General features: G+C 37.0%; 1 protein-coding gene across 2 annotated transcripts in view; it reads right to left on the reverse strand.

Annotated features, from left to right (window-relative positions):
• The window catches only part of Pld5 (phospholipase D family, member 5), a 358,742-nt gene that overhangs the window by 107,179 nt on the left and 225,140 nt on the right, over positions 1-26,423 (reverse strand). For both annotated transcript variants that reach the window (XM_013021774.1, XM_013021775.1), the window contains exon 4: positions 11,131-11,242. In XM_013021774.1, the coding sequence (XP_012877228.1) occupies positions 11,131-11,242 (112 nt within the window). The remainder of the gene's footprint in view (positions 1-11,130; positions 11,243-26,423) is intronic.

A 26,423-nucleotide genomic window follows, 5' to 3' on the forward strand; every position in this document is an offset into this window, starting at 1 on the left:
AAGCCAGACCAGGGGCAGAAAAGTCCAAGAAATTCTATCTCCAATTAACCATCAGAAAGCAGAGCTGGAGGCACGGTTCAAGTGGAGGAGCACCAGCCTTAAGGAAGAAAGCTGAGTGTGAAGCTGAGTTCAAGCTCAGAATGGGTACATGCATGTGTGTGCATGCACACACACACACACACACACACACACACACAAGTGACAGAATACTTTACAGTCATTAATTGTCTTATACAATCTTCTGGAAATTGTGCTCTCTTTACTTAAGGCTACTCTGGTTGACAGAAACATTTCTATGTCAGGCAAAATAGAGTATCAAGAAATCCTTTCCCTGGTCTCAGAACCTGGATCTAGCAACAGGCAACAGAAGCATTGCGGCCTATGGTTCTGGTGAAATGGAGTTTCATTAGTCAGCCATTCTTTCTGTCTACCACTTACAAATGTGTCACCTTAGAGTTGTAACTCCCTTAAATTCTCATCTGCAAAAATGAAGGAACAAGGTAACCGTTTTCTTATAGTTATTGAGGGAATTACAAGCGGTAATAAACCAGCATTCAATACTCAATAAATATTTACTATTATTGTCAGTAGAGCCATGTTTGGGCATATTATTTATGCTCTTGTTTGGTATCTCATTTGTCAGAGGCCTGGTGGTGGTTAGCTGCATGCTATTTCCTGGGTTTCTTTCCCTGGGTTTTGTTCTTGGCTGTCAAAAGGGATGAAGGTAGGAAACTCTTGTCTGTGGCTCTTAGATTAAGCTCTACCTGGAACCAATGATGACCTGCATTTATAAGTATAACCTGCATCCTCAGTATTTTCCTAGCTGGTGGTTAAGCCTTTGTTTCTCACTGCATGGACAGGGACCAGAGCGCCTATGTTTCAAGATGGTTCTGCTTTGATTCAAAGATCTCTTTCTTATCCGTCTATTCCCTGGATGTACCTTAGACTTCCCTAGAGCAGATCTCTTGGCTTCTTCCCAATCAGAATCTCTATTTGGTTTAATTATCTATGGTCACTATTCTCTGTAAGCAATTTTCTCTCAATATTGTTAATGGTTTGTGATATTTGGCTCAATTAAACAGCTGTGCCGTATTAATGCAGTCTGGGAAGTCAATGAAATGTGGAACATTTAAAAGTAAATGTAATGATCTTGAAATTGACTTGTTGATTTTGTAAGTAATTTTGACGGCTTTTTTTTTTTCTAACCTTGATCAACTAGGTTTGTATGTAGGATTTTTGTTTGTTTTGTTTTCTCATCTTCAGAAGTTGGAGAAAAGTATGCAAAGAAGGTTAGAGAATTTCAGGACCAAAATCACAGAAAATAGAAAATCTCTGGATTAAGGATGAAGAAAAAAATGTAATCCAGAAATCAACAGAATGTTCAATAGTAAGGACGGAGGCAATAGGGCATACAGCACCACAACATGAAGACAGAAGGATACAATTAATTACAGCATTATTCTCTTTTCTCATGCTAGATGTTAGCATTTTGTTTTCAGAGCACCTATTAGGTTCCATCTCAACTTTGTAAGAGATTCAGTAAGATCCAGTCTGGAAAAGAAACAAACAAACAAACCCCTAGGGATAAGGCAGGGATAGATCAAGGAAAATGAAATATCAGAAACAGGAGGAACTCAAAAACAAATACTATAGTAAATGGTGTGATTAAAAGCCCATGAGCAGCTTGGCACTAGATGAGTAGCTTAGATTATAGGAATGAGCTTCTGAGGATTGGGATCTGAGGATTGAAGCCAGCCTGGGCAGGAAAGTCTGAGAGACTCTTATCTCCAATTAATCACCAGAAAACCATAAATAGTGCTGTGGCTCAAAGTGGTAGAGTGCTAACTTGAGCACAACAGCTCAGGGAGAGGGTCCAGGTTCTGATATCAAGCCCTACTTTTGTAGATATCAACTAGGCTGGGAGTCTATATAAACAACCAAGCTGTTCTCTTTCCAACAACAAATGTCCTGTTTTGTTTCAACAAGACTGCTTTTCACACTTGAATCACTATCCTGTAGTATTGTGCAGATTAGGAAAAGAAGGGGAACTATGTTGAAAACAGAACTTTACAACTTTGGGGGGGGGGAGGAAATGGGGAGGTGGGGAGGGAAGGGATGGTAGGGGAAAAACAAAGGCGGGGGTAACAATGCTCAATATGAAATGTACTCATTACCTTACTCATGTAACTGTAACCCCTCTTTACCGTATCCTTAATATATATATATATATATATATATATATATATATATATATATAGCCAACAAATTAATATTAGATGAGAAGACTTTGAGAGAAGAATGGCTATAAAGGAGAAATAAAACCAAAGGAGAAAGCCAGACGCTGGTGGCTCACACCTATAATCCTAGCTACTTAGGAGATCTGAGGATCATGGTTCAAAGCCAGCCTGGGTAGGAAAGTCTGTGAGACACTTTATCTCCAATAAACCACCTGAAAACCAAAAGTGGTGCTGTGGATCAAGCGTTAGAGTGCAAGCCTTGAGCTAAAGAGCTGAGGGACAGCACCCAAGCCCAGAGTTCAAGCCCCATGACCGACAAAAAAGAAAAAAGAGAGTGATCCCACTAAAGCTATCACAATGCAGCTCTCCCCTGAAGCCTTACTCCTTACTGGAGGCAATCCTAGTAAATTCACTTAAAGAGACACAGAGACAGAGCCTTCCCGTTCATAGGCTATCTTCTGTCTTCATGTTAGCTTTGCTTCGTAAATACTTAGATTCACTCATCAGCCTCTTTGTTAGCCACAGAGCCTCAGATCGTACCAGGAAAGTTCAAGTTTGACTTCATAAAGCAGCACACATACAACCTCCACCACTGTCAGTATGAGTTGGATCAAATCTCTGCACCCATCCTCCTCAGCCCCATGAAAGATTCAGTCTCCACTGGTAGTTTAACTCATTCTCATCTAATATTAATGTGTTGGCAATTACAGCTGAGAAGTCAAATCTGAGATAACTGCTAAGAGGTAAGATCTAAGTTAAAACAAAAATAAAAAATCCCAACCTAACCAAAAAACAAGAACACATTTCAGTCAGATGCCAGTGTCTCATGCTTATAATCCTAGCTAGTCAAGAGGCTGATATCTGGAGAATTGAGGGTTGAGGCCAGTCTGAACACAAAACGCTGTGACACTCTAGCTCCACAACCAGCAAAAGGCATAGCTGGAGGAAAGGATCATGTGGTAGTGTCAGCTAAATAAGCAAATAGAGAGCTAGTAGATACTACTTGAGCCACAGTTCCACTTCTGGCTTTTTGGTGGTTTCTTGGTGGTAAAAGACTCATAGACCTTCCTCTCTGGACTGGCTTTGAACTGTGATCCTCAAATACCAGACCCTGAGAAGATTACAGGCATGAGCCACTAGAGCCAGCCTTGGTATTAATTTTAAAAGTTGTGCAACTCCTTTGCTTAGACTTACAAATGTATTTTCCTTTCAGGTTTTCTTAATTTGATGAATGTGAAAATAAAATGAGTTATTATTGCTGAATGAGCAGTTTCTTGAGTTCATATAAGCAATAGCAAAGATCACAAATTTAGGAGTTGATAAAATAATACAGCATACTTCTTAGCTAACAGAAAATATGAAAAATTTAAATAGTGGTACAATGTCTGTGGACATCAATTAACTGTCTACAAAGAGGCTACAGCAGTGCTCATTAGGGCTTGTGGCTATTGATTGTTCAGCAACTCAAAAATGGCTCTGACTCCTCAGCTAGTTTGCTAGTTGTGCAGTGTTAATGAGGGAAATTGCCAAGTGTCAGTTTTAGGCAAACCATAGACTGTCAGAGCCAATCATCCAGCAACTTCATTACTGGTCACAAAGGGCACAGATGACAGATTGCAGCCTTCAGGTTTCAAATTCAAATAATTGTACAGCTATTAGAAGGTGATAAAAAAGATGATACAAATCTTACAAGTGCAAATAATCCATAAGAATAGGACAATAAGAATAAAAACAACCCCCCCCCCCGGCAAATTACAATGGGAAAAATACTTGAATGAGCAGCCTATCAAGAAGACTATGAATATGGTTAACTATATGAGTTCAATATTAGATATTTAGCAAAAGAAATTGAATTACAACATGACAGATATCCATCCAAATATCTGGAAAAAATAAACATAAGAGTATTAAAACTCAAGAGGACATGGGCAAACGGAATGCTTATGTACCTTCTGTGACTATGGGAAAGATGGTGAAGAACTATGATTGGGGTAACATTGATCATGATGCATTGTACTCACAAACTGATATCTTTAATTGAAACTCCTTTGTTAAGCTCTTTAAATATAATTTCTAAAATGGGTGGAACCACTTGGAAAATGATTGTTGTTATCTAGTGGAGTGGAACATGTATGTAAACCTGAGTGATATAAAAATTTCCCTTGGAGTAAATAACCAATAGAAATGTGTGTATGTGGGTACCAGAAAGCTATATTAATGATAGTATTACCCCCAAACAACCAAACATTAGTAAAACCATAATCTCTGTTATCTGTACGTTATATTTATAGAGTAGACTACAGTGATGCAAAAAAACCCCAAATTACTGCTATATGCAAATATATAGGTCTTAAAAACATAAAACTGAAGCTGGGTATAGGTTGCTCATGCCTATAATCCACTTACTCAGGAGGCTGAGATCTAAGGATCGAGGTTAGAAGCCAGATGGGCAGGAAACTCCATGAGACTCTTATCTCTAGGATATTGCCCAGGCTGAGTCCCAGGATGGCAACAAACAAAACAAACAAGCAAAAGCCTGAACCCCCCCAAAAAACCCTGAAAAAATGATCCAGGTATGAAAGATCATGAACTCTGTGAGTCTATTTTTATAAAGCTCTGTAGAAGACAAACAGTGGTAGTAGAAACTAAAAGGCAGACAGTTTTGCAGAGTATACTGACTGCAACAGACAATGAAGAAATGACACTTAATGAATGTTTTGTAATAGAGGAATACCTAAATAAACCCTCTTGCTTCATGTACTTTTACTTGGCTTTAAAAAATCACTAATTTTGGAGGTCAGGTACTGAACAGTATATTATTAGTCTCCCATTAACTTTGCTCTAGATAGCACCACTGGCTGAAGCTACTTATTCACTAAAACAGTCCTGTTGCCGAAGTTGATTTCTACTTTCTTCCATTCTGTACCTTAAACTGTAAAACTAAATATTCCTGGGAAAAGAAACTAAAAAGACATAACACACTAATCAAAACTTTTATTAGTATCACACAACCTGGAGCCCACAGACAAGATGGTCTTTGTTGGCAAGATCCTAAATCTTTTTTGGTTGTCTAGATTTCCTTCTTTTTTTATTGTGAAAATACTGTACAGAGGGGTTACAATTACATGGGCAAGATAATGAGTACATTTCTTATCAAGCATTGTAGAATTTCCTTCTATGTCTATTTCTTACCCTAACAACTTGTTCTGTGCCATGAACCTTTTTGGGTGTTGACTGAAAAATTTAGGTAGAGTAACAGTTTCATCAAGTTATGTCATCAGTAAGGAAGTATGTATGCATAACACTCATACACACATATGCTTTCAGGAGACAGGAAGTGGGTTATAACCACATCGTGGGAAATCTCTTTGATAGCTGTGTGGAGATCAGAAAGTGGAAATGGAAAGGTGGCAAGGCTTGGAAATTTATTGAAGGCCTGAACTGGCAGAGTGGAAACTGAGAAGAAATTTTGCTACTGGGGAAGAATATTAAGGAGCAGATTCTATCAAATTTGGCTTGTGAAATGTGGAAAATAAGAATGTGGAATTTAGTGTCCTATTTGAGGGACACTTGTTGCTATTGTTTGGGGGCGGGAGAGGAAGCACATGATCTGACCTAAGATATTGCGCTTGGTATGGTATATTTTGGGGGAATAGTGTTGGAAGTTGTTACTATGCAAAACAAACAAACAAACAGAGTTGGGCACCAGTGGCTCATGCCTGTAATCCTAGCTACTCAGGAAGCTGAGATATGAGGATCACAGTTTGAAGCTAGCCTGGGCAGGAAAGTCCATGAGACTCTTATAAAGCCAAGGTGGAGCTGTGGATCAAGTGGTACAGTAGTAGCCTTGAGCAAAAGAAGCTTAAAGACAGTGCATAGGCCCTGAGTTCAAGCTCCAGGACTGACACACACACACACAAATAAAAATAAAAATAAAAATAAAATAATAAGAGAAATCACAAATTTGTAGAGATTCTTGTGTAATATCAGATTCCTCCCTAGGTCCAAGACTTCATGGGATTTGATTCCTGAATATCCCAGCTCCACAGCAAATGTAGAGACTATGGGCAGGTGTATGTGTATGCATGTGTGTGTCTTTCTGACTTCTAAATCTAGAAGAGAGGCTAATGGGAACAAGAGAAACAGCGAGAGACCCCCATCTCCCCATCCCTGCAGGGCTTCACTCTCCAGCCTGCTTTGCACTGGTGGGGCCTACATCTGTCTAAATCTTTACTACTGATTGGGAAGGCTCATCTTTGTTTATTTTGCGCAACATATTTGCTTAGCATGCTTTCAGCAATTCTCTTCCAGCTGAAATCATTCATACTAGTTTTATATTTACCTATTTTGGGGGACTATAATATTTCTGGATAACATTTCTTGAAGGTTTTCTAAAATACTAGAATTTCTTCCTTAAAAATGTTAAAAGAAGCTAGGTACTGGTGGGTATACACCTGTAATCCTCGCTACTCAGAAGGCTGAGATTTGAAGATGGCAATTTTTGGGCAGGAAAGTCCATTAGGCTTTTATGTCCAATTAATCATCAAAAAGCCAAAAGTGGAGCTGTGGCTCAAGTGGTAAAATGCTAGCCTTGAGTGCAAAAGCTCAGAGATGGTCCTAAGGCTCTGAGTTCAAGCCCCAGACTAATGCACCCCACCACACACACACCCCTAGTTAAAAGACAACCCTTAAAATAACAAAATGCTAAACAAAGACACAGGATGACCCACTGCAACAATGATACTCACAAGACACTATGTTGGAAATGAACTTTACAACTTTGGGTGGGGGAGGGAAGGGATAGTAGGAGAAAAACAAAGGAGGAGGTAACAATGCTTGACAAGAAATGTACTCATTACCTTGCTGATGTAACTGTAACCTCTTCATACAGCATCTTCATAAGAAAATAACATTAAATAAAAAGACAACCCTTAAATAAAATACTCATTTTTACATTTATTTTTAAATTTTTATTAACTATTGTTTGAATTTTTAAAATTATATTTTTTATTATCTTCAGTTATAAAATGTATAACATATAAGTTTATGAATACAATGTATCTTGAGCAGTGTTATCCTTTTATCATTCTTCCCCTTCTATCTTGACATCATCCTTCCCCTCAAGGTACCTGACTCCTTATGAGAGTACTCTTCAATCCTTCTCTCCTTTCATCTTCAAATACAAATTTTAAATTGTTTCATAAAGTTCCTAAAATGTACTAGGGAACCAAAGAAACATAGGTTGCATGTTTTCCCGCATTTGTGGTAACTTGAATGTGCCTATAAATTTACAAGTAAACACACTGGCTAAATAACACTAGGGCATGATAAATTATATAGGACCTTGGTTATTAACATACAGAGGCCAAAGGAGGCTATTCATAGAAGCGGTGGACAAAGGCTCAATGGCTATGAACAGATGATCACATACGATACTATCTTATGAAATGAACTTCAAGAAAAGGAAACAAGAGACATTCTTTAGTTGTTATTGTTGCTGTTTTTGTTTCCTTTTCCTTTTGTCTTGTTTCTTACTTTGTATTTGGGAGGGGAAGGGAGGACATATAAAAGGTGGAACATGGATGAACAAATACAACAGTCACTAGACACTTTGCTAAAAATGAACTGGTTATCCTGTGGTGGGCATGGAGGGAAGATTGGGAGAGTGTGGGGGCTGGGAAGGTGGCTCGGTGGTAGAGTGCTTGCCTTGCATGCATGAGGCCCTGGTTTGATTCCTCAGCACCACATAAGCAGAAAAAGCTGGAAGTGGTGCTGTGGCTCAAGTGGTAGAGTACTAGCCTTGAGCTGCAGAGCTGAGGGACAGCGCCCAGGCCCAGAGTTCAGACCCCACGACCAACAACAACAACAACAACAACAACAACAACAGCAACAACAACAACAACAACGATGGAGAGAGTGACAGAAGGGGAAACATGATGCATAAAGAATGATATCTAATTCTCATTACTTGATTCATATCACTATAACTCTTCTGTATATCAAGTCTGCAATAACAAAAAGTACTCATAAAAATAAAATGTACTATGTCATAAAAATAAAATGTACTAGGTTATATCTTATAACTAGAATGAGAGTTGAAAAACAGATCTGTATTTTAGAGATTTATGTATCTTGTACATATAGTATATACACATGCATTACTAAAAGCCAACTGACCTACTACAGGTCTACAGGAAATAGTTATGGGGAATGAGGGTCCTGTTTATTACTTTACCAGAAGCAGTAACTCCTGTTATTTGTAGAGCCTGCATTGTACTATATATAGATCAATTTGAAGATTCCAGTGTGTTCTGTGAGAAGCAATGACTATAATAAAGCTTTATTTCCTAGTTTACAATAGAAATGTGAACCAGGGCTTTACGTATAAATTTGCTAACAGCTATCTCCTCTTCTGGGGAATAACTTACTTTAATAATAGTTAAGACACCTGTCAGGCCATCTAAGACTCTCTAGCTTTAACTTCCGATTTAGCAAAGTTTATGGCAAGAAAGCGATATATGGATATATAAACAAGAAGTAATAGAACTCTTAGACCCCCCTTCCTCCCTCCTAACTAACTTTTTATACTTTCAGAACAATCAAATCCCTAGCAGAGGTAAGTAGATACAATTAAAAGAATCACCTGCAAACACAAGCATCCTTAGTTAACCACATGTAACCCATCCTTGAGGGTATATTAGATAACAAATTCTCAGACAGAAAAAGCAACATTTAATATTTTAAAATAAAATAATAATGTATTTCTAAGCCATTCTGAATGTACCTGTCAATCCACCATACCAGGCATTTTGTTTTTCAGAACTATTATAGTGTACTCAAGCAGCAATATGAAGCTTTTCAGATCCTGACATATCTTGTCAATTTCTTAATTTTCCTGTGACAGCTTTGCTATTGTGTGGATACATGTTCTCCAAAGGCCCATGTGTGGAATGGTTGATCAATATATGGTTCTGAGAGAGGTTGGTTTTATGAGACGTTGGTTGATTATGGCCCTATGAGAGGTGGTGGAAATGTTAGGAAATGGTGCTAGTAGAAGTTAGGTGACTGAGGATGTGGCTCTAGTTTGTTTCTCCTCCTCCTCCTCTTCCTCCTCCTCCTCCTCCACCTCCTCCTCCTCCTCCTCTTCCTCCTCCTTCTCCTCTTCCTCCTTTGTATTTTCTTTTTTGGTATTGGGGATTGAACCCAGGACATTGCACCTGCTAGGCAAGCACTTTGCCACTGAGCTACATCCCAGCCTGTTTTCCCTTGTTATCTCCCTCTGCGTCTTCCTCCCTTCCCTGACTGTCCTTTGCCATCAGATGAGTTACTTCCTTTACCATGTGCTCCTACAGTGCTTTCACAAGCCACAAAGAAATAGAGTCAATGACAAAAGAGGAGAAGGTAAACCCATGCGCTAATGTGAAGTTTTTCCCTTAGCAAGTTAATTATTTCAGATATTTTGTTACAGTAACAGCAAACAAGGCTGATTATACAAGGTTCACATGTGGCCAAGCTTATGGCTTCCATATACTTATGTAATTTAACATTTACTTTTTCTTTATCACTTCCAACTTCAGGCAGAAAGGCCGCTTAGGTTCACTTACTTGCATCCATCTGTCCAATTTGCAGAAGGTATAGTCACTAAATAACTTCTAAAAAGATGAGAAAAGTGGCAAGCAAAGAGTCATGGTATTTTCCAATAACAGACACCCAGATGCAATGCTGCCAGGTGAAACATGTAGACTCAATGAGATTATCCTCTCCTATGGGCAACCAGAAGCATGGACATTTTCAACGGTTCCCATGTGTCAATTCTTTATTGAGGCTTAAAACTCATATAGTAAATTCTGTACAAAAATCTTTACAGCTAGGCGCTGTGCTGGTGGTTCACGCCTGTAATTCTTGCTACTCAGGAGGCTTGAGATCTGAGGATCATCATTCAAAGCTAGGAAAGCCACATGAAAGTCCCTGAGACTCTTATCACCAATTAACCACCAGAAAACTGGAAGTGGTAGTGTGGCTGAAGTGGTCGAGTGCTCATCTTGAGCTGAAGAGCTTAGGGACAGCACCCAGGCCCAGAGTTCAAGCCTCATGACTGAACAAAAATATTTACAATGTTTAGAGAAGAGTTTAGAGAAGATTGCAGCAAAATGAAGGTATGTCTTCATGAGAAAAATTGCAAAGTGGAGTAAGAGTGAAATTCTCCTATGCAATTGTCCTAATTTTAAAAAGTTCACGGTATTCCACAGATTTGTAATGGGTGATGCATTATTTTAAAGACTGCTGTATGAAGAGGATTTTCATTTCATAGATGAGAAAAACAAACTGGTGTGTGTTTTAATGGAATATAACTAAAGTGTTCAAGGGAAAAAGATTCTTCTTTCTAGTTGATTATCACCTAATGGTAAATGTATTATTATTATTGGTCAGTCATGGGGCTTGAACTATGGGCCTGAATGCTGTCCCTCAGCTCTTCAGCTCAAGGCTAGTGCTCTACCACTTGAGCTACAGCACCACTTCCAGTTTTCTGGTGGTTTATTGGAGATAAGAGTTTCACAGACTTTACTGCCTGGGCTGGCTTTGAACTGTGATTCTCAGATCTCAGCCTCCCGAGTAGTTAGGATCACAGGCGTGAACCACTGGCACCTGGCTGGTAAATATATTATTTTGTATAAACTAATATGAAAAAATATAGTTTGGAATTCCTAGTAACATTCATTCATTTATTGTTTTGTTCAGAAGCTCTAGTCTGAGTTTTGTTTTTTAAAGGAGAAATAAAAAGTGTTTCAAGTGAAATATACTGATCACAGAGAAATTATATTGCATTTTATATAAAATCGAAGGTATTTCACAGAGAACCCATGGTAAAGTAGCATATCAGCCTTGGCCTTACCCTTTAATCTCAAGGCTTCTAATACCTTTGAATCAGCTGTCACATCACTCACGAGCTTGATTTCTATGTTTTGGGAAGTCAGCTGGAGCAACTTTTCAAAAAGTTGTTGGCCCTGGAAGAAATTCAGAGACAAAGGAAATAAAAATCTAATTGTTTGCCATTTTAAATAGGTGTACATAAACTCATTAAAAGTAAAACTTTATATTCAATTTGTAAAAGGCAAGCACTTCAACAATTAGAATTCACAAAAGATTTATGAAACGTTCTTACAATCGTTAACACAAACAAAGCAGGAACATAGATTACATTCTCCCTTTTTACTATTGTGCTATTTAGTAATTGTTAAAATAATCTCAGATTTTAAAGCTACAATGCAAGCCTAATTTCCTTTCACAGTTAAAATATGTAACTATATGCAATAACAAGGCAATAAAGAATGTTAAACAGTTTGCATTTTGGTCCTAAATTTTGTTATTTTATAGTTTATAAACTATGCTTATCAATCTCACTCATCATCATCATCATCATCATCATCATCATCATCATCATCTTTTCTTCCTCCTCCTTCTCCTCCTCTTCTTCTTACTTTTTATGCTATGTAACATAAAGATATTTATTGCCAAAGTTTTTTTTTCACATGAGATTAAGGAAATTAATTTTAACTATTATGGGTGACTTATAATTACTAAGTAGTGATTTAAGTGAATTCATCTTATTGTTTCAAACTTGCTCCACTGAATGCAACTAGTTCTGCATAAAAATAAATGAATGACAAAATAATAGAGCTTTCACCTGTAAGATCTTCACAAATACATGATGTTTATTGTAAGATTTAATCTCTGAGGTCCACAGTCATTGCCTTATCTCAGGGGAGGAGCTTGCAATAGTAACATGTTTACTCATTTTATTTGTGTGTGTATTTTATTTTTGTATTTTAGTGTGTGTGTGTGTGTGTGTGTGTGTGTGTGTGTGTGTGTGGTGTGCCAGTCCAGGGGTTTAAACTCAGGGCTTGGACATTATCCTTGAGCTTTTCTGGTCAATGGTAGCACTTTACTACTTGAGCTATAGCTTTCTTTCTGGCTTTTAAATTTTATTTTTTATTATTTTATTTTTAGTTACCTTTTATTGTAAAGATGATGTGTACAGGGTTACAGTTGCATAACTCAGATAAAGAGTACATTTGTTTTTTGAAGAGTGTCACCTCTTTCCTCCATTTCTCCCAATTTTTTCCCTCCCAATACCCTTCTCTCAAAAATTGTATAGTCTTTTCAACATAGTGTATATTATTTGTTCACCCTTTGTCTGACCATTGCTGTGCTCCCTTTAACCTTCTCCAAACAGATAAACTTACATACACGACAAAAGGTGGAACCATTGCAACAATGAGATGTACAAGTCGTTATGTGGAAAAACAAACTTTACAAGTTGGTGGGTGGGGGCAGAAGGGAGTATGGGAAGGGATGGAAAGGGGAAACAAAGCAGGAGGCAACAATGCTTGATAAGAAATGTTCTCATTATCTTGCCATGTAATTGTAACCCCTCTGTATGGTATTTTCACAAAAAAACCAAAGGTACAGAAGTCAAAAACAGCAATAAAGAAGAAAAATAGCAAAATAACCAAAAATTTCTTGTTTCCATTTCTTGGAATTCATTTCAACAAACATTATTTTATTTAATTATATGTACATAGCTATTACATTGTTGGTGGGAATGTAAACTTGTTCAGCTACTCTGGAAAGCACTTGGAGGTTCCTCAAAAGACTAACATAGATCTTCCCTATGATCCAGCAATTCCACTCCTGGACATTTATCCAAAAGAAGACAAATAAGGCCATTAAAGCTACCAGCACAACCATGTCCACAACAGCATTGTTTAGTTTAGCTAAGATATGGAATCAACTCAGATGATCATGAGTGGACAAATGCATCAAGAAAATGTGGTATAAATATACGATGGAATTCTATGCTACCATAAAAAAGAATGACATTGTCCCATTCATAAGGAAATGGAAAGACTTGGAAAAAATACATATTAGGCAAAGTAAGCCAGACCCAAATAAAACAAGGTGCATGTTTTCCCTCATTTGTGGTAACTAGCATGTTCTTATGAATATACAAGTAAACACACTGGATGGTAAAACAAAACAAAACCACTGGGATATGATAAATTATACAGGTCTCTATCCATTCACACAGAGACCAAAGGAGGATATTCTTAGGAGAGAATGACAAAGGCTCAATACCTTTCTGTCTTTATGATGGTTAACTGGAGATAAGACCATCGGGGACTTTCTTTCTTTCTTGTATTTTTAATCTTTTTTTTTTTAATTGTGAAAATACCGTATAGAGGGGTTACAATTACATGGGCAAGGTAATGAGTACATTTCTTTTTTTAAAAATTTTTATTTATTTTTTTATTGTGAAAATACTGTACAGAGGGGTTACAATTACATGGGCAAGATAATGAGTACATTTCTTTCCCCTTCCCATCCCTTCCCATGTCCCCCCCCACCAGCAAATGCCCCCCTCAAAGTTGTGAAGTTCATTTTTCGACATAACAACTTGTACATCTCACTGTTGCAATGGGTCCGCCTGTATCCCTATTTAAACAATTTGTTTTTACCCTTCCCCTCCACAAAGTATACAACATCAAATACAGTGAAAACAGAGTTTATACCATGGGGGAGGGGCATACAAAGCAACAAAACAATCACCTTATAAAGTTAGAAACAATTGCAAGACAGAAAAAAAAAACATTTGAATCCTTATGTTGGGGTTCATTTCGCCTAACATCAACTTATCTGACCTTTTCTGCTTGTCTCAGATATATACTAGTTATTGCAAATAAGGGAAACCATGGGACCTATGTTTCTTTGGGCCTGGCTTACTTCACTTAATATAATTTTTTCCAAGTCTTTCCATTTCTTAACAAATGGGGCAATGTCATTCTTTCTGATGGAGGCATAAAATTTCATTCTTTATATATACCACATTTTCTTGATCCATTCATCTACTGAGGGGCAACTGGGTTGGTTCCATATCTTAGCTATGGTAAATAATGCTACAATAAACATAGTTGTGCTGATAGCTTTAGTATGGTCTTGTTTGTGATCATTTGGGTCAATGCCCAAAAGTGGGATTGCTGGGTCATAGGGGAGCTCTATGCGGAGTCTTTTGAGAAACCTCCATACTACTTTCCAAAGTGGTTGAACAAGTTTACACTCCCACCAACTATGCAGTAAGGTTCCCTTCTGTCCACATCCCCTCCAGCATCTATTGTTATTAGAGTTCTTGATTATAGCCATTCTAACTGGAGTGAGGTGATATCTCAATGTTGTTTTGATTTCCATTTCTTTTATGGCTAGGGAGGTTTAGCATTTCTTCATGTATCTATTGGCCATCCTTCTTTCCTCTTCACAGAAGTTTCCCTTTAAGTCTTTAGCCCACTTATTTATTGAGCAGTTGGGGGATTTAATTTTTTGAGTTCCAGGTATATTTTAGATATGAGACCCTTGTCCATTGTATGGCTAGTGAAGATCTTCTCCCAATCCATGGGCTTTCTATTGATCTTGCTAGCTATGTCCTTTGCCATGCAGAAGCTCTGCAATTTCATGCAATCCCATTTGTCCAACCTTTCTTTGATTTGTTGTGTTTCCGGGTCTCTATTCAAAAAATTTCGGCCTGAGCCAAGGAGACCTAGGGTTTCTCCTATTCCATCCTGTAATGTTTTCAGAGTGTCTGCTTTGACTTCAAGGTCTTTGATCCATTTGGAGTTGATTCTGGTGCAGGGTGATATATAAGGATCTAGCTTTAGTTTTCTACAGGTGATTAACCAATTTTGCCAGCACCATTTACTGAAGAGGCTGTCTTTCTTCCATTCTATTTTTTTAGCTCCCTTATCAAAGATTAGATGGCTATAGGTCTGTAGGTTCATTTCTGGGTTTTCAATTCTATTCCATTGGTCCTGACGCCTGTTCTTGTGCCAGTACCAGGCTGCTTTGATTACTATAGCTTTATAGTAGAGTTTGAAAATTGGCAGTGATATTACTTCAACATTGTTCTTTCTGTTAAGCATCATTTTTGCTCTTTGGGGTATTTTACTGTTCCATATGAATTTTTGGATTGCCTCTTCTATTTCCTTGAAGAATGAGGTTGGAATATTGATAAGTATTGCATTGAATATGTAGATACCCTTGGGAAGTATTGCTATTTTCATGATGTTGATACTTCCAATCCAGGAGCATGAGAGGGTTTTCCACTTTCTAAGTTCTGTTTTGAGTTCCTTTTTCATGTTTTTAAAGTTTTCATCATAGAGGTCATTCACTTCTATAGTTTAGTTAACTCCTAAGTATTTTATTTTTTGTGGGGCTATTATGAATGGAGTTGCCTTCCTGATTTCAGCCATGCTTTTCTCATTGAAAAGCTATTGATTTTTGAGGGTTAATTTTATACTTGCTACTTTGCCAAAGTTTTGAATCAGCTTGAGTAATTTGGGAATGGAGTCCGTGGGGTTCTTTAAATACAAGATCATGTCATCTGCAAAGAGGGAGAGTTTTACTTTATCTTTCTCTATTTGGATCCCTTTTATGTTTGCATCTTGTCTTATTGCTGTAGCTAGGCATTCTAATACTAAATTGAAGAGAAGTGGAGAGAGTGGACATCCTTGTCTCGTTCCTGAGTTAAGAAGAAATGGCTTTAGTTTTTCACCATTAAGTAATATGCTGGCTGTAGGTTTGTCATATACAGCTTTTATTGTATTGAGGAATGTTCCATGGATTCCTAGTTTTTCCAGAGCCTTCATCATAAAGGGGTGTTTGATCTTGTCAAATGCTTTTTCTGCATCTTTTGAGGTAACCATGTGGTTCTTATTCTTGCTCTTGTTGATATGATGAATTATATTAATTGATTTGCATATATTGAACCAGATTTGCATCCCTGCAATGAATCCTGTTTGATCGTGGTGTATGATTTTTTGGATGAATTGTTGAAGTCGATTGGCCAATATTTTTTGGGAAGTTTTGCATTGATATTCATCAAAGAAATGGGTCTATAGTTCTCTTTCTTTGATGAGGAGTCCCTGCCTGGTTTTGGGATGAGGGTTGTGATGGCTTCATAGAATGAATTCAGTAGTGAGCTTTCAATTTCATTGAAGAGTTGGAGGGGTATTGGTGTGAGCTCTGCTTTGAAGGCCTTGTAGAATTCTACTGTAAATCCATCTGGTCCCCTCAAGGACTTTCATGCTGAGTTGACTTGGGACAGATCTCAGTTTCTTTTTCTTTTTGTATGTAGTTTTTAATTGTAAAATTACTGTACAGAGGGATTACAGTTTCATGAGTAGGGTAATGAGTACATTTCCTATCAAGCATTTTTACACCCTCCTTTGTTTTTCCCCTACTATCCCTTCCCTCCTCACCTCCCTCTCCCGCCCACCTCCGCCTGAAGTTGTAAAGTTTGTTTTGAACATAATGTCTTGTACATCTCCTTGTTACAATGGGTCAACCTATATCCTTATTTCAGCATTTTGTTATTTACCTTCCCTTTCCCAAATTAGAATAATATATATACAAGATGCAGGGCACCAGAATCAAACAGTGAAAACAGGGGTTATGCCATGATGGAAAAACATACAAAGGAAACAAAAAAGTCACATGGTACATTATAAATACATTAAAAACAACAGCAAGAAATATAAAATCATGTTACTTAACCTCTTCTTATAAGGTCATATGTACATAGTTTTTGAGCTTTTCTGCTTATCCTAAACATATACTAGTTATTGCAAATCCCAGTTTCTTTAGTAGATAGAATTACAGGTGAGCCATTTGCATCCAGCTGTTGTGGTCTTTTTGTTGTTGTTGATGGTGGTGGGGTTTTTTTTTTTTTTGAGTCAGTCATGGGGCTTGAACTCTGGGCCTGGGTGCTGTCCCTCAGCTCTTCAGGTTAAGGCTAGCGCTCTACCACTTGAGCCACGGTGCCACTTCCAGCGCCTCATACATGCAAGACAACAGTTTACCACTGAGCCACCTTCCCAAAACCTCTTTGTGCGTTTTTAAAGATCTCTTCTTCTTCCAATAAAAATGAAGTGACTTTCTTTTAACTTTTCAAATTTTTACTTTTTAGAACAAATCCCTTCAAGGTTAGATAGACAACAGGCATGTACACTTATGTACATATGTACGTACATACCTACGCATGTATGTATGTATGTATTTAACTGAGGCATGAATTCAGTTTTTACACACTTACTAGGCATGCACTTTCTGCTGAGCTATGCCTCCAACAAAGCTTGGCTCTTAATGAACACCATTAAGTCTTAGCTTACCTTGATACAAATGGGTGGTGACTACTGACTATATTTAAACAATGTGGTTATTGGATAGAGAGGATGGAAAAAATGTGAATGCAAGCAGTGGTTCTTTCAATCCACTAAATCCACACAGAGAAACACGGTGTATCTGGTGAGATCCTCTGGTTAGTAGGCCATTATTTTTAAACATACTCAAAATTTTTAATCTTAATTATATAACAGATTTAGCAGCAAATAAACATCAGCTATCATCTATCAGTATTTCTGTCTCTGTACTTCAGATTCCACATGTTAAAACAAATATCAGAACTCAGACATGAATGTAAATGGAAAATCTGAAGTCTACAGATACTTTCAGACTGTTATTAGATGAAGTTCATATTTTAGTATGTGAAGATTTCTTAAATCACAGAATCTTAAAACTTGAATTCTAATATTCACTATAATAAACATGGCTTTCAGAACTTTTTTATTTGGGCTGGGGTGAAGTTGCTGTTATATTTTCTGTATTTTCTTCTTGCCTAATAACTTTTTAAAATATATACTTTTTATTGTAAAGATACTGTCCAGAGGGGTTACAGTTACATGAGCAAGATAATGAATCCATTTCCTATGGAGCATTGTTACAGCCTCCTTTATTTTTCCCCTACCATCCCTCTCCTCCCCACCTTTACCCAATCACTTTTGATAGAAAATTCAAAATGAAGAGAAGTGGACAGAGTGGACATCCTTGTCTGCTTCCTGAGTTTAGAGGAAATGTCTTTACTTTTTCACCATTAAGTATAATGCTGGCTGTAGATTTGTCTATACAGCCTTTATTGTATTGAAGAATGTTCCATGGATTCCTAGTTTTTCCAGAGCCTTCATCATAAAGGGGTGTTGAATCTTGTCAAATGCTTTCTCTGCATCTATTGAGATAATCATGTGGTTCTTATCCTTGCTCTTGTGGATGTGCTAAATGCTTAAATAGGGATACGGGTGGACCCATTGTAACAATGAGATGTAAAAGAGACTATGTTGAAAAAACGAACTTTACAACTTCGGCTGAGGGTGAGGGGGTGGGGGAGTGTAGCTGTGGAGGTGGGAAGGAAGGGATGGTAGGGGAAAAACAAAGCAGGAGGCAACAATGCTTGAAAGATAATGTACTCATTACTTTGTTCATGTAACTGTAACTCTTCTGGACAGCATTTTTACAATAAAAAAGTATTAAAAAAGAATAAAAAAATTCTAAATGGCTTAACTTTCAAAGGTATTAAACACCTACTTTATGCAGAAATCTGTACTGAGACTTACTTCCAGTTTGTTGAATTAACTTCTCAATTTTTAATAAAGGAGTAACAAAAAGGCTTTTGGCTTTTAAACATCAGCAATTTAAAATCTTGCCCTTTTTGGTAAAAAAAAAAAAAACATTGTTCAGCATCTCAAACTTAAATAAATAATTTCAAAGTTAGTGGCTCAGATGTGATGACCTATTTTGAGTCAATGTTTTTCCCCTGAAGTTTGCAAAAACCTTATGATGGATGGCAGTTCTAAGAAGTTAAGCGACACCGAAGAACAGAGATCCAACTCAGTCCTTGCCTGACCTTAGAGGCTGTTGAACTCAAGCTTATCTTCTAATCCCAGATAGAAAAATAAACAAATAAAATTTTCCTTTTCTCTGCCCAGGTTCACTGACTCCTCCCTTGGATCTAACTGACAAAGAGGTTAGCAAGTGGAAAACTAAATTTAAATCATGTACATATATTTGCACATATTCACAAGAACCCCAGAAAGAAATGAAAATTAAAGCAGTGACCAGATGATTGAGTTTTTATATACCAGTTTAAGCTGAGAAGAGGAAATGTATGATAAATTATGGGAATCTAGCTACATAGACAAGATATCCTTTGTCAGTAAATGCTTGCAGGGATGTGGTCAAAAAGGAACACTATTATACTGTTGGTGGGGATGTAAACTAGTTCAACCACTCTGGAAAGCTCTATTGAGGTTTCTCAAAAGACTAAACATTGAACTTCTCTATGATCCAGCAATCCCACCCCTGGGCATTTACTCAAATAACCACAAACAAGGCCACACTAAAGTTACCAGCACGACTATGTTTATTGCAGCATTATTTATCATAGCTAAGATATGGAACCAACCCAGATGCCCATCAGTAGATACACACAATGGAATTCTATGCTTCCATCAGAAAGAATGATATTGCTTCATTCATAAAGAAATGGAAAAACTTGAAAAACATTATATTAAGTGAGGTAAGTCAGACCCAAAGCAACATAGGCTCCATGTTTTCCCTCATTTGTAATAATTAGTATATATCTAGGATAGTCCCAACAGAGGATCACAATAACTCAATAGCTAGATATATATGACTATAGTCATATATATAAAATGATACTAATTGAAATGAACTCCAAGATATGGATACAAGTGGTTTCTCTTTGTGGTTGTTGTTTTTTAATGTACTGTACAAAGTTATTTCTTTTTTCCTTCATTTTTTCCTTTTGTTTATCCGCTATTGTCACTGTTTTGATTTTGGCACCTTTTCCTTGTGTATACATTTGTCTGATTTGGGAAAAGGAAGGGGAACCAAAAAATGGTGAGAAAAATGACAAAGAGTGAACCAACACAACAATGATACTCACAAGACACTATGCTGGCAATGAACTGGGGGAGGGAAATTAGGAGAAAAATGAGAGAGGTGAAAAATGTTACACAAGAAATGTACTCATTATCTTATTAATGTAACTGTAACCTCCCTGTACAGCATCTTTACAAGAAAATAAAATTAAAAAGAAATGTACTCATTACTTTATGCATGTAACTGTAACCCCTCTGCAATCACCTTTATAATAAAATTAAATTTAAAATTTTCTGATATAAGGAAAATTTAAAAAAGAGATCCTTTGTCAATACAGTGAAAGAGAGATAGCAACAAGGGAAAAGATGCTCATGTATTGTTATTATGTGAATGTTAAATGTACCCCAGAAATTTGTTTGTCATAGGCTTGGTTCCAACTGGCAATACTCAGACAAGGTAGAAAATTTAGGAGGTATGACCTAGTGGAAGATCTTCAGTCTTGGGCATGTGCGCTCTTTAATGAGCTTCCAAAGAAGTAGGGTCAGTTGATAGTGGACTGGAGTTTCCAAAACTGGGCGGCAAAATAAACCCTCTATCTTAACAAGTTTCTTATCCAAGATAGTCATTGTAGCAGTAGAAAGCAGAGTGACACTCCCAAGATAAAGCACCTGAAGACTCAAGCTATTGACAAGACAGGAACCAAAGTCTAAGCACACTAGGAGTTTCTCCAAGATAGCTAAGTGTGGCTGGGACTCAGACCATGATTTCAGAACAAAGTTAGAGGGATGTTGAAAGAACAGCATAGCCATCATTCAGGCCCAGATCAGTGGACTGAGAACTGAATGGAAGCAATACTAAAGAGCATCTATGTTCATGTACACACACAGATGTAAGGAGGATAAGGGAGTTAAGCAGAGTGGAACTGAAGAGTTATGTGCTTGATAGATACACTGAAGAGAAAAAAGACAGAGAGACTAAATCTGAATAGCAGGAAAAACTATCTAATGTGAGGAAAGGCATAAACCTAAACAAAGTTTAAAAGACCCAAATGTGAAGGTATATGTGATATGAGGGGACTTCTCGGTACTTTCTATAAAAGAACTGAGTACCAAGGACAGAAGTCATTATACACATCTGTCTAAAAAAATAAAATTGTGTGTCAGGGAAAACGTATCACAGACTGACAAGGAGCTAGCCATTTGTAACACCAAGCTCCTTAATGGTAGCCAAAAATTCAAATCCAATAGTCTGTGCCCACACAAGAATTTTACCTGCTAGAGAGAATAAAGGAAATCTTTGTAGATTTGTACAGATTTAGAAACTAACTGATGGTATAACCCTTAGAAGGAACACGGTTAAGGAAGGACTCCAGCCTCACAGTAAACAATGCTCAATATTGTCAAAGGAGATAAGGAGAAAAAGAACAAGAAATGATTGATTATAAAAAAAATTTGGTACCCCAATATTTTTTCCTCCTTGCTATTGTTTCTAATGTATTTATAATGTACTATGTGATTTTTTTGTTTCTTTGTATGTTCCTGTCCACAGTAGAACCCCTGTTTTCACTGAATTTGATTCCGTTTCCCTGCATCTTGTATATATACACTTCTCTAATTTGGGGAGGGAAAAAGAAAAAACAAAATACTTAAATAAGGATACAGGTTGACCCATTATAACAATGAGATGTCCAAGACACTATGTTGAAAACAAACTTTACAACTTTGGCGGATGTCAGGGGTGAAGGGGGGAGTAGTTGTGGAGGTGGGAAGGAAGGGATGGAAGGGGAAAAACAAAGGAGGAGGCAACAATGCTGAGTAGGAAATGTACTCATTACCTTGCTCATGAAACTGTAACTCCTCTGTACAGTATTTTTACAATAAAATGTAAAAGAGTTTGGCATACTTGCTAAGTTAGGAATCTAATAGAGGAAACCCATTATGAAGAAGTCCACTGAAAATCTATTATGTACATCTCCCATGAGGCTGATATTGATCCAAAAGGGCTGAGAACTGGTTTGTGGGTGGGAGTGAAAGAATGCTATTTATTTAAAAAAGCATTAAAAAACATCAAAACATACAGTACGTACACAGTATAATATCAGTATTTCACAGACGAAGAGGACTAAAGGAAAGTGTATTTACAAAGCTCTTAATAATGTAAAAATACTTGAGAACACTTATCTACAATAGGATAAATAATGTCAGTGAAAACTAGAGCAAGAGCAAGGGAAGAAAAAGAAACTAGATGAGGAAAACAAGGCGTTATTATGTAATGACACATTTTGGGGGAAGGTATGACAGTAATAAAATGGTATGCACATTATGCATAGTCACTGCATATATAGGGCAAATTTTAATAGAAATTAAGTAAAAACAGTATCAATTAGCTTGATTATGTTTGACATTTGTATATTTGTCTTTCTACACAGTAAGGCCCCCCTACAATTCTTTTTGTGGAACATTTGTAAATATCTGCCTTGTAGCTGTTCTTAACAAAACTTGAACAGAAGTTATAATGAGATATTCTACATGCTTCACTGTTCATACTCAAACAAAATGAAGAACAGACTGTTAACGTGAACTCATAAACAAATCATATAGGTTTGGAAATTGAACAAGTTACTCTTACATTATTCTAACACTAGAGAAGAATAATGCATTTATGAATTCTCCAGAAAGCTATGAATCAGTAAATACTTCATGACAAAACCATGAAATGAGGTAATATCTGTTGTCAGAGAGAAATTTGTAGCCATAAATGTTTACAGTATTATAAAAAGAACATACTATAAAGTTATACCAATGAGGTATATAGCCAAACTTAAGAGGATCCTGAGGTAGTATACATAGTTTATCAATAATAAAGATGATATTTTAATTCAATTTGAAAGGCATAAACTTATTTATTGTACCTCACATAAAATATGTACTCAGAATGGGTACAGACTAATGTTTCCAAGAAAATCTAGGCAACTCTATGTACAATCATAGAATAGCAGAAATCTAAACCATATTATAGTTGTCTGTTATGATTTCCAAAGATAACTGGTCCTAATATCTGGAGCTTAATAATGTTAACTTCCTTAGAACAGGATCTTCACAGATATGATTAAATTAAAGGTCTTATGATGGGGTAATCATCCTAGACTATCTGACCATACTATTTCCATGCACAAGTACTTGTAAGACAGAGGCAATGGGGAACTTGTCATAACTAAAGAAGAAGTTAATGGGGAAATGGAACAAAGAGAGATTTTAAGATGCTGGGCTGAAAGGATGTAAAGCCAGCCAAAGAATTCTGGCAGCCAACAGAAGCTTAGAGACAAAGAATGGATTCTGCCCCAGGGCCTGTGGAGAGGGCACCCTTCTGATACTTGATTTTAGTCCAGTGAGATGGTTTGTAGACCTTTGCCCTCCAGAGTTATAAAAAAAGTATACATTTCTGTTGCTTTTAAGCACTGTCTCTAGTAATTTGCTACAGTGACCACATTAAAAAAACCGAAGAACCTCAAAACCTAACACACAAGCTAGATATATAGAAGTAATAAAAGATAATATATTTGCATAGAATTATAAACATTTAAAAAACTATATATGGTAATAAACCCCAAGATAATGCTAAGCAACAAATCCAAGGTATTTGTTATGCCAATGAAAGATGAAAAGATAATAGTTATAGTGTATAAAATATGTTAACCATTAATAAGGTCTATTATCCAATAAAATATAGGGCAAAACATGAGAATACACCTGACGAAGAAAAGCCAAGCCTGTGTTGGATAGGTTAAGGGGTGCTTTATGTAGTAATGAAAGCTTAAAGCAAATCAATAAAGAGATCTCCTTTTTTACTCACAGAGAGTAAAAATAACTTCCACCACAGTTGTAAAGTTCATTTTTAACACAGTGTCTTGTACATCTCATTGTTACAATGGGTCAACCTGTTATGACTTCAGCAGGGGTAGGAGGGTGGGGATGGGGGGAGTAATTGGGGAGGTGGGGAAGGAAGAGAGGGTAGGGGAAATACAAAGGAGGAGGCAACAATGCTAGATAGGAAATATACTCATTACCTTACTCATGTAACTGTAACCCTTCTGTACAGTATTTTTACAATAAAAAAGTATTAAAAAAGAAAAGAAAACAGCTGACACCATTTAATCTTGCTAGCAACTTATGAAAAAGACAAATGAACATATTGCTTCCTAATACCTAGGCATCTCATTCCTCAAATATATCCCAAATACTGTGCACAGGTGGGTATTTATGATTATGAGAATGGAAAAATGCAGAATACATCTTGTATATTTTATTACCTATAATTTTAAATACACATTTATAGGCATACATACATGTATACAGATAGACACATAATGTATATGCATATCAAGGTGAATGTAATGTGCATATGTATATTTAAATGCAGTTATGAATGTGTCTTTAAAAATGAACGGTTAAACATTAAATATTTGATGATACATTTATGATAAAACAAGATTTAGGATTTAAGATAGTGTCTTTTGAAGCAATAGGTTGGATTAAAAATTTATAAAGGAATAACACCATATGTATATGGATCCAATTTGGACTCACTTCAATAGCTTATTTAAACAATTAGTATGATTTTATAGATTTGATATCTATTTACTTACAGGTAACAAAAATTTTTGGCTTGGGGGATACATAAAGATAGCCAGGGATATAAACATTAAGATGTTATTTACTCAGTGCCAAATTTATTCTTAGATGTCCCTGTATAGGGAAAAATATCTTTTAAGCACAGATTCATTGATTTCATTTCCTGTTTGCCTACAATGTACATAATAGAGATCTTAAAATTGTTAAGTAGAATTATCAGGTGATAGGTAAGCAAATACATCTCCGTGTACAAATCCCAGGATGGAAGAACAGATGTAGTATTAAGGGAAACAAGGGTTCTAATGACCCAGTCTAGAGCTAGGTAAAGTTTCTCAAAAGTAGCAAGGAAAGCAAATCCCAGGTAGAGATCTGTGATAGAGAATCTACCTGGAGAAGGTAGGCAGACCAGTCTGGAGTGGAAGGTAGGTAGGTAAGTAGGGGTACAGAGTCTTAGTACTATGGACCCTAAAGGATTCTTAACAAAGGAAGGAAGCAATGATATGAAAATTATAATATATATTATATAACATATAAATGTTCAATCTAAAAGACCTCTGACTACAATTTGGAGAAAGATTGGTTTTCAGGGGAAATCTGGAGGCTCAAAGAGCAAACAGCAGGTTGGTACACAGTTTGGTGAACGATAATATTGTCTGAGATAAGAGTGGGACCAATGGTAATAAAAATGGAAGGCATTCAGTTATTACAAGCTAGCACAGTGAGGAACTTGATGATAGACTTGGGGCCTGAGGGAGGTAATAAAGTTGGAAATGGTGGCTGGATTGGCAGCAGCTGTCAGGATGTGATCACAGAAATATGAACATGCTCATTTGTAGTCAAATGAAAGATGGATTCTATTTCATCTTCCCTCAAAAGCTTAGGGGTGAATGAGCTTCAGAAGTTCAGCCAGTGAGCTAGGGATAGGACCTTGGTTGAGAATATCCACTTTTGGAAATGAGTGACTATGACCAACATGAAACCTGTAAAGAGTAGATGCTATGGTGGCTATTGGGCTACCTATCCACTCATTAGTAACAGGCTCTTTTCCATAATGGCATGTAATTATTTTGAACAATTAATCATGGTTATCTAATGACGGTTATCTGAATTAAACATCTCGTGAGTCTGAACATAGCCATCCCTGTCAGGGGCAGATGAGGAGATGAATCAGCTCACTAGGCCAATAATGGGCCAGGAAATAGCATGGAACTAATAGCAGAAGCAGAATGTTTGTAACAGGCCCTCAGCAGCTGGAACACAACAGAAGCTAGAAAGCAGTTCTGGACTTGTTTAAATGTCTGCTCAAACTGCAAAGAGAAGGTAGAAAATGTTGTCTTGGAACTATCATGTAGCCATGTCTGGATGAGAAGAGCTCTTCTGTTCTTCATCATTCTCTTATGGCAGGGCAAAGAGATGTGTCTGGGTCCAGAAAGGAATCGTAATTGTGCCAAATGAATCAACACTCCCACAGTCACTTGTCCCATCTGGTCAGAGGACCATAGAGAACAGAAAGAGAATTCCTTCACACTCCCCTCACGGGAATGACAAGCACCATTCCATGCACATGCTCAACATCCTGTGGTTGTAACTGTAAGAGAACAGCTTAGGCCCCTTAGCACTCTGATTTTGCTTCTGAGAATTGGCATTCAGCAAATGAGCTGAAATAAAAGTCATGAGCTGTTAGCAAGATCAATAGAAAGCCCACAGATTGGGAGAAGATCTTTACTAGCCATACAACGGACAAGGGTCTCATATCTAAAATATACTTGGAACT

The sequence above is a fragment of the Dipodomys ordii genome, unplaced genomic scaffold (genome assembly GCF_000151885.1).
Source record: "Dipodomys ordii isolate 6190 unplaced genomic scaffold, Dord_2.0 Scaffold57, whole genome shotgun sequence".
Classification (NCBI taxonomy): Eukaryota; Metazoa; Chordata; class Mammalia; order Rodentia; family Heteromyidae; genus Dipodomys; species Dipodomys ordii.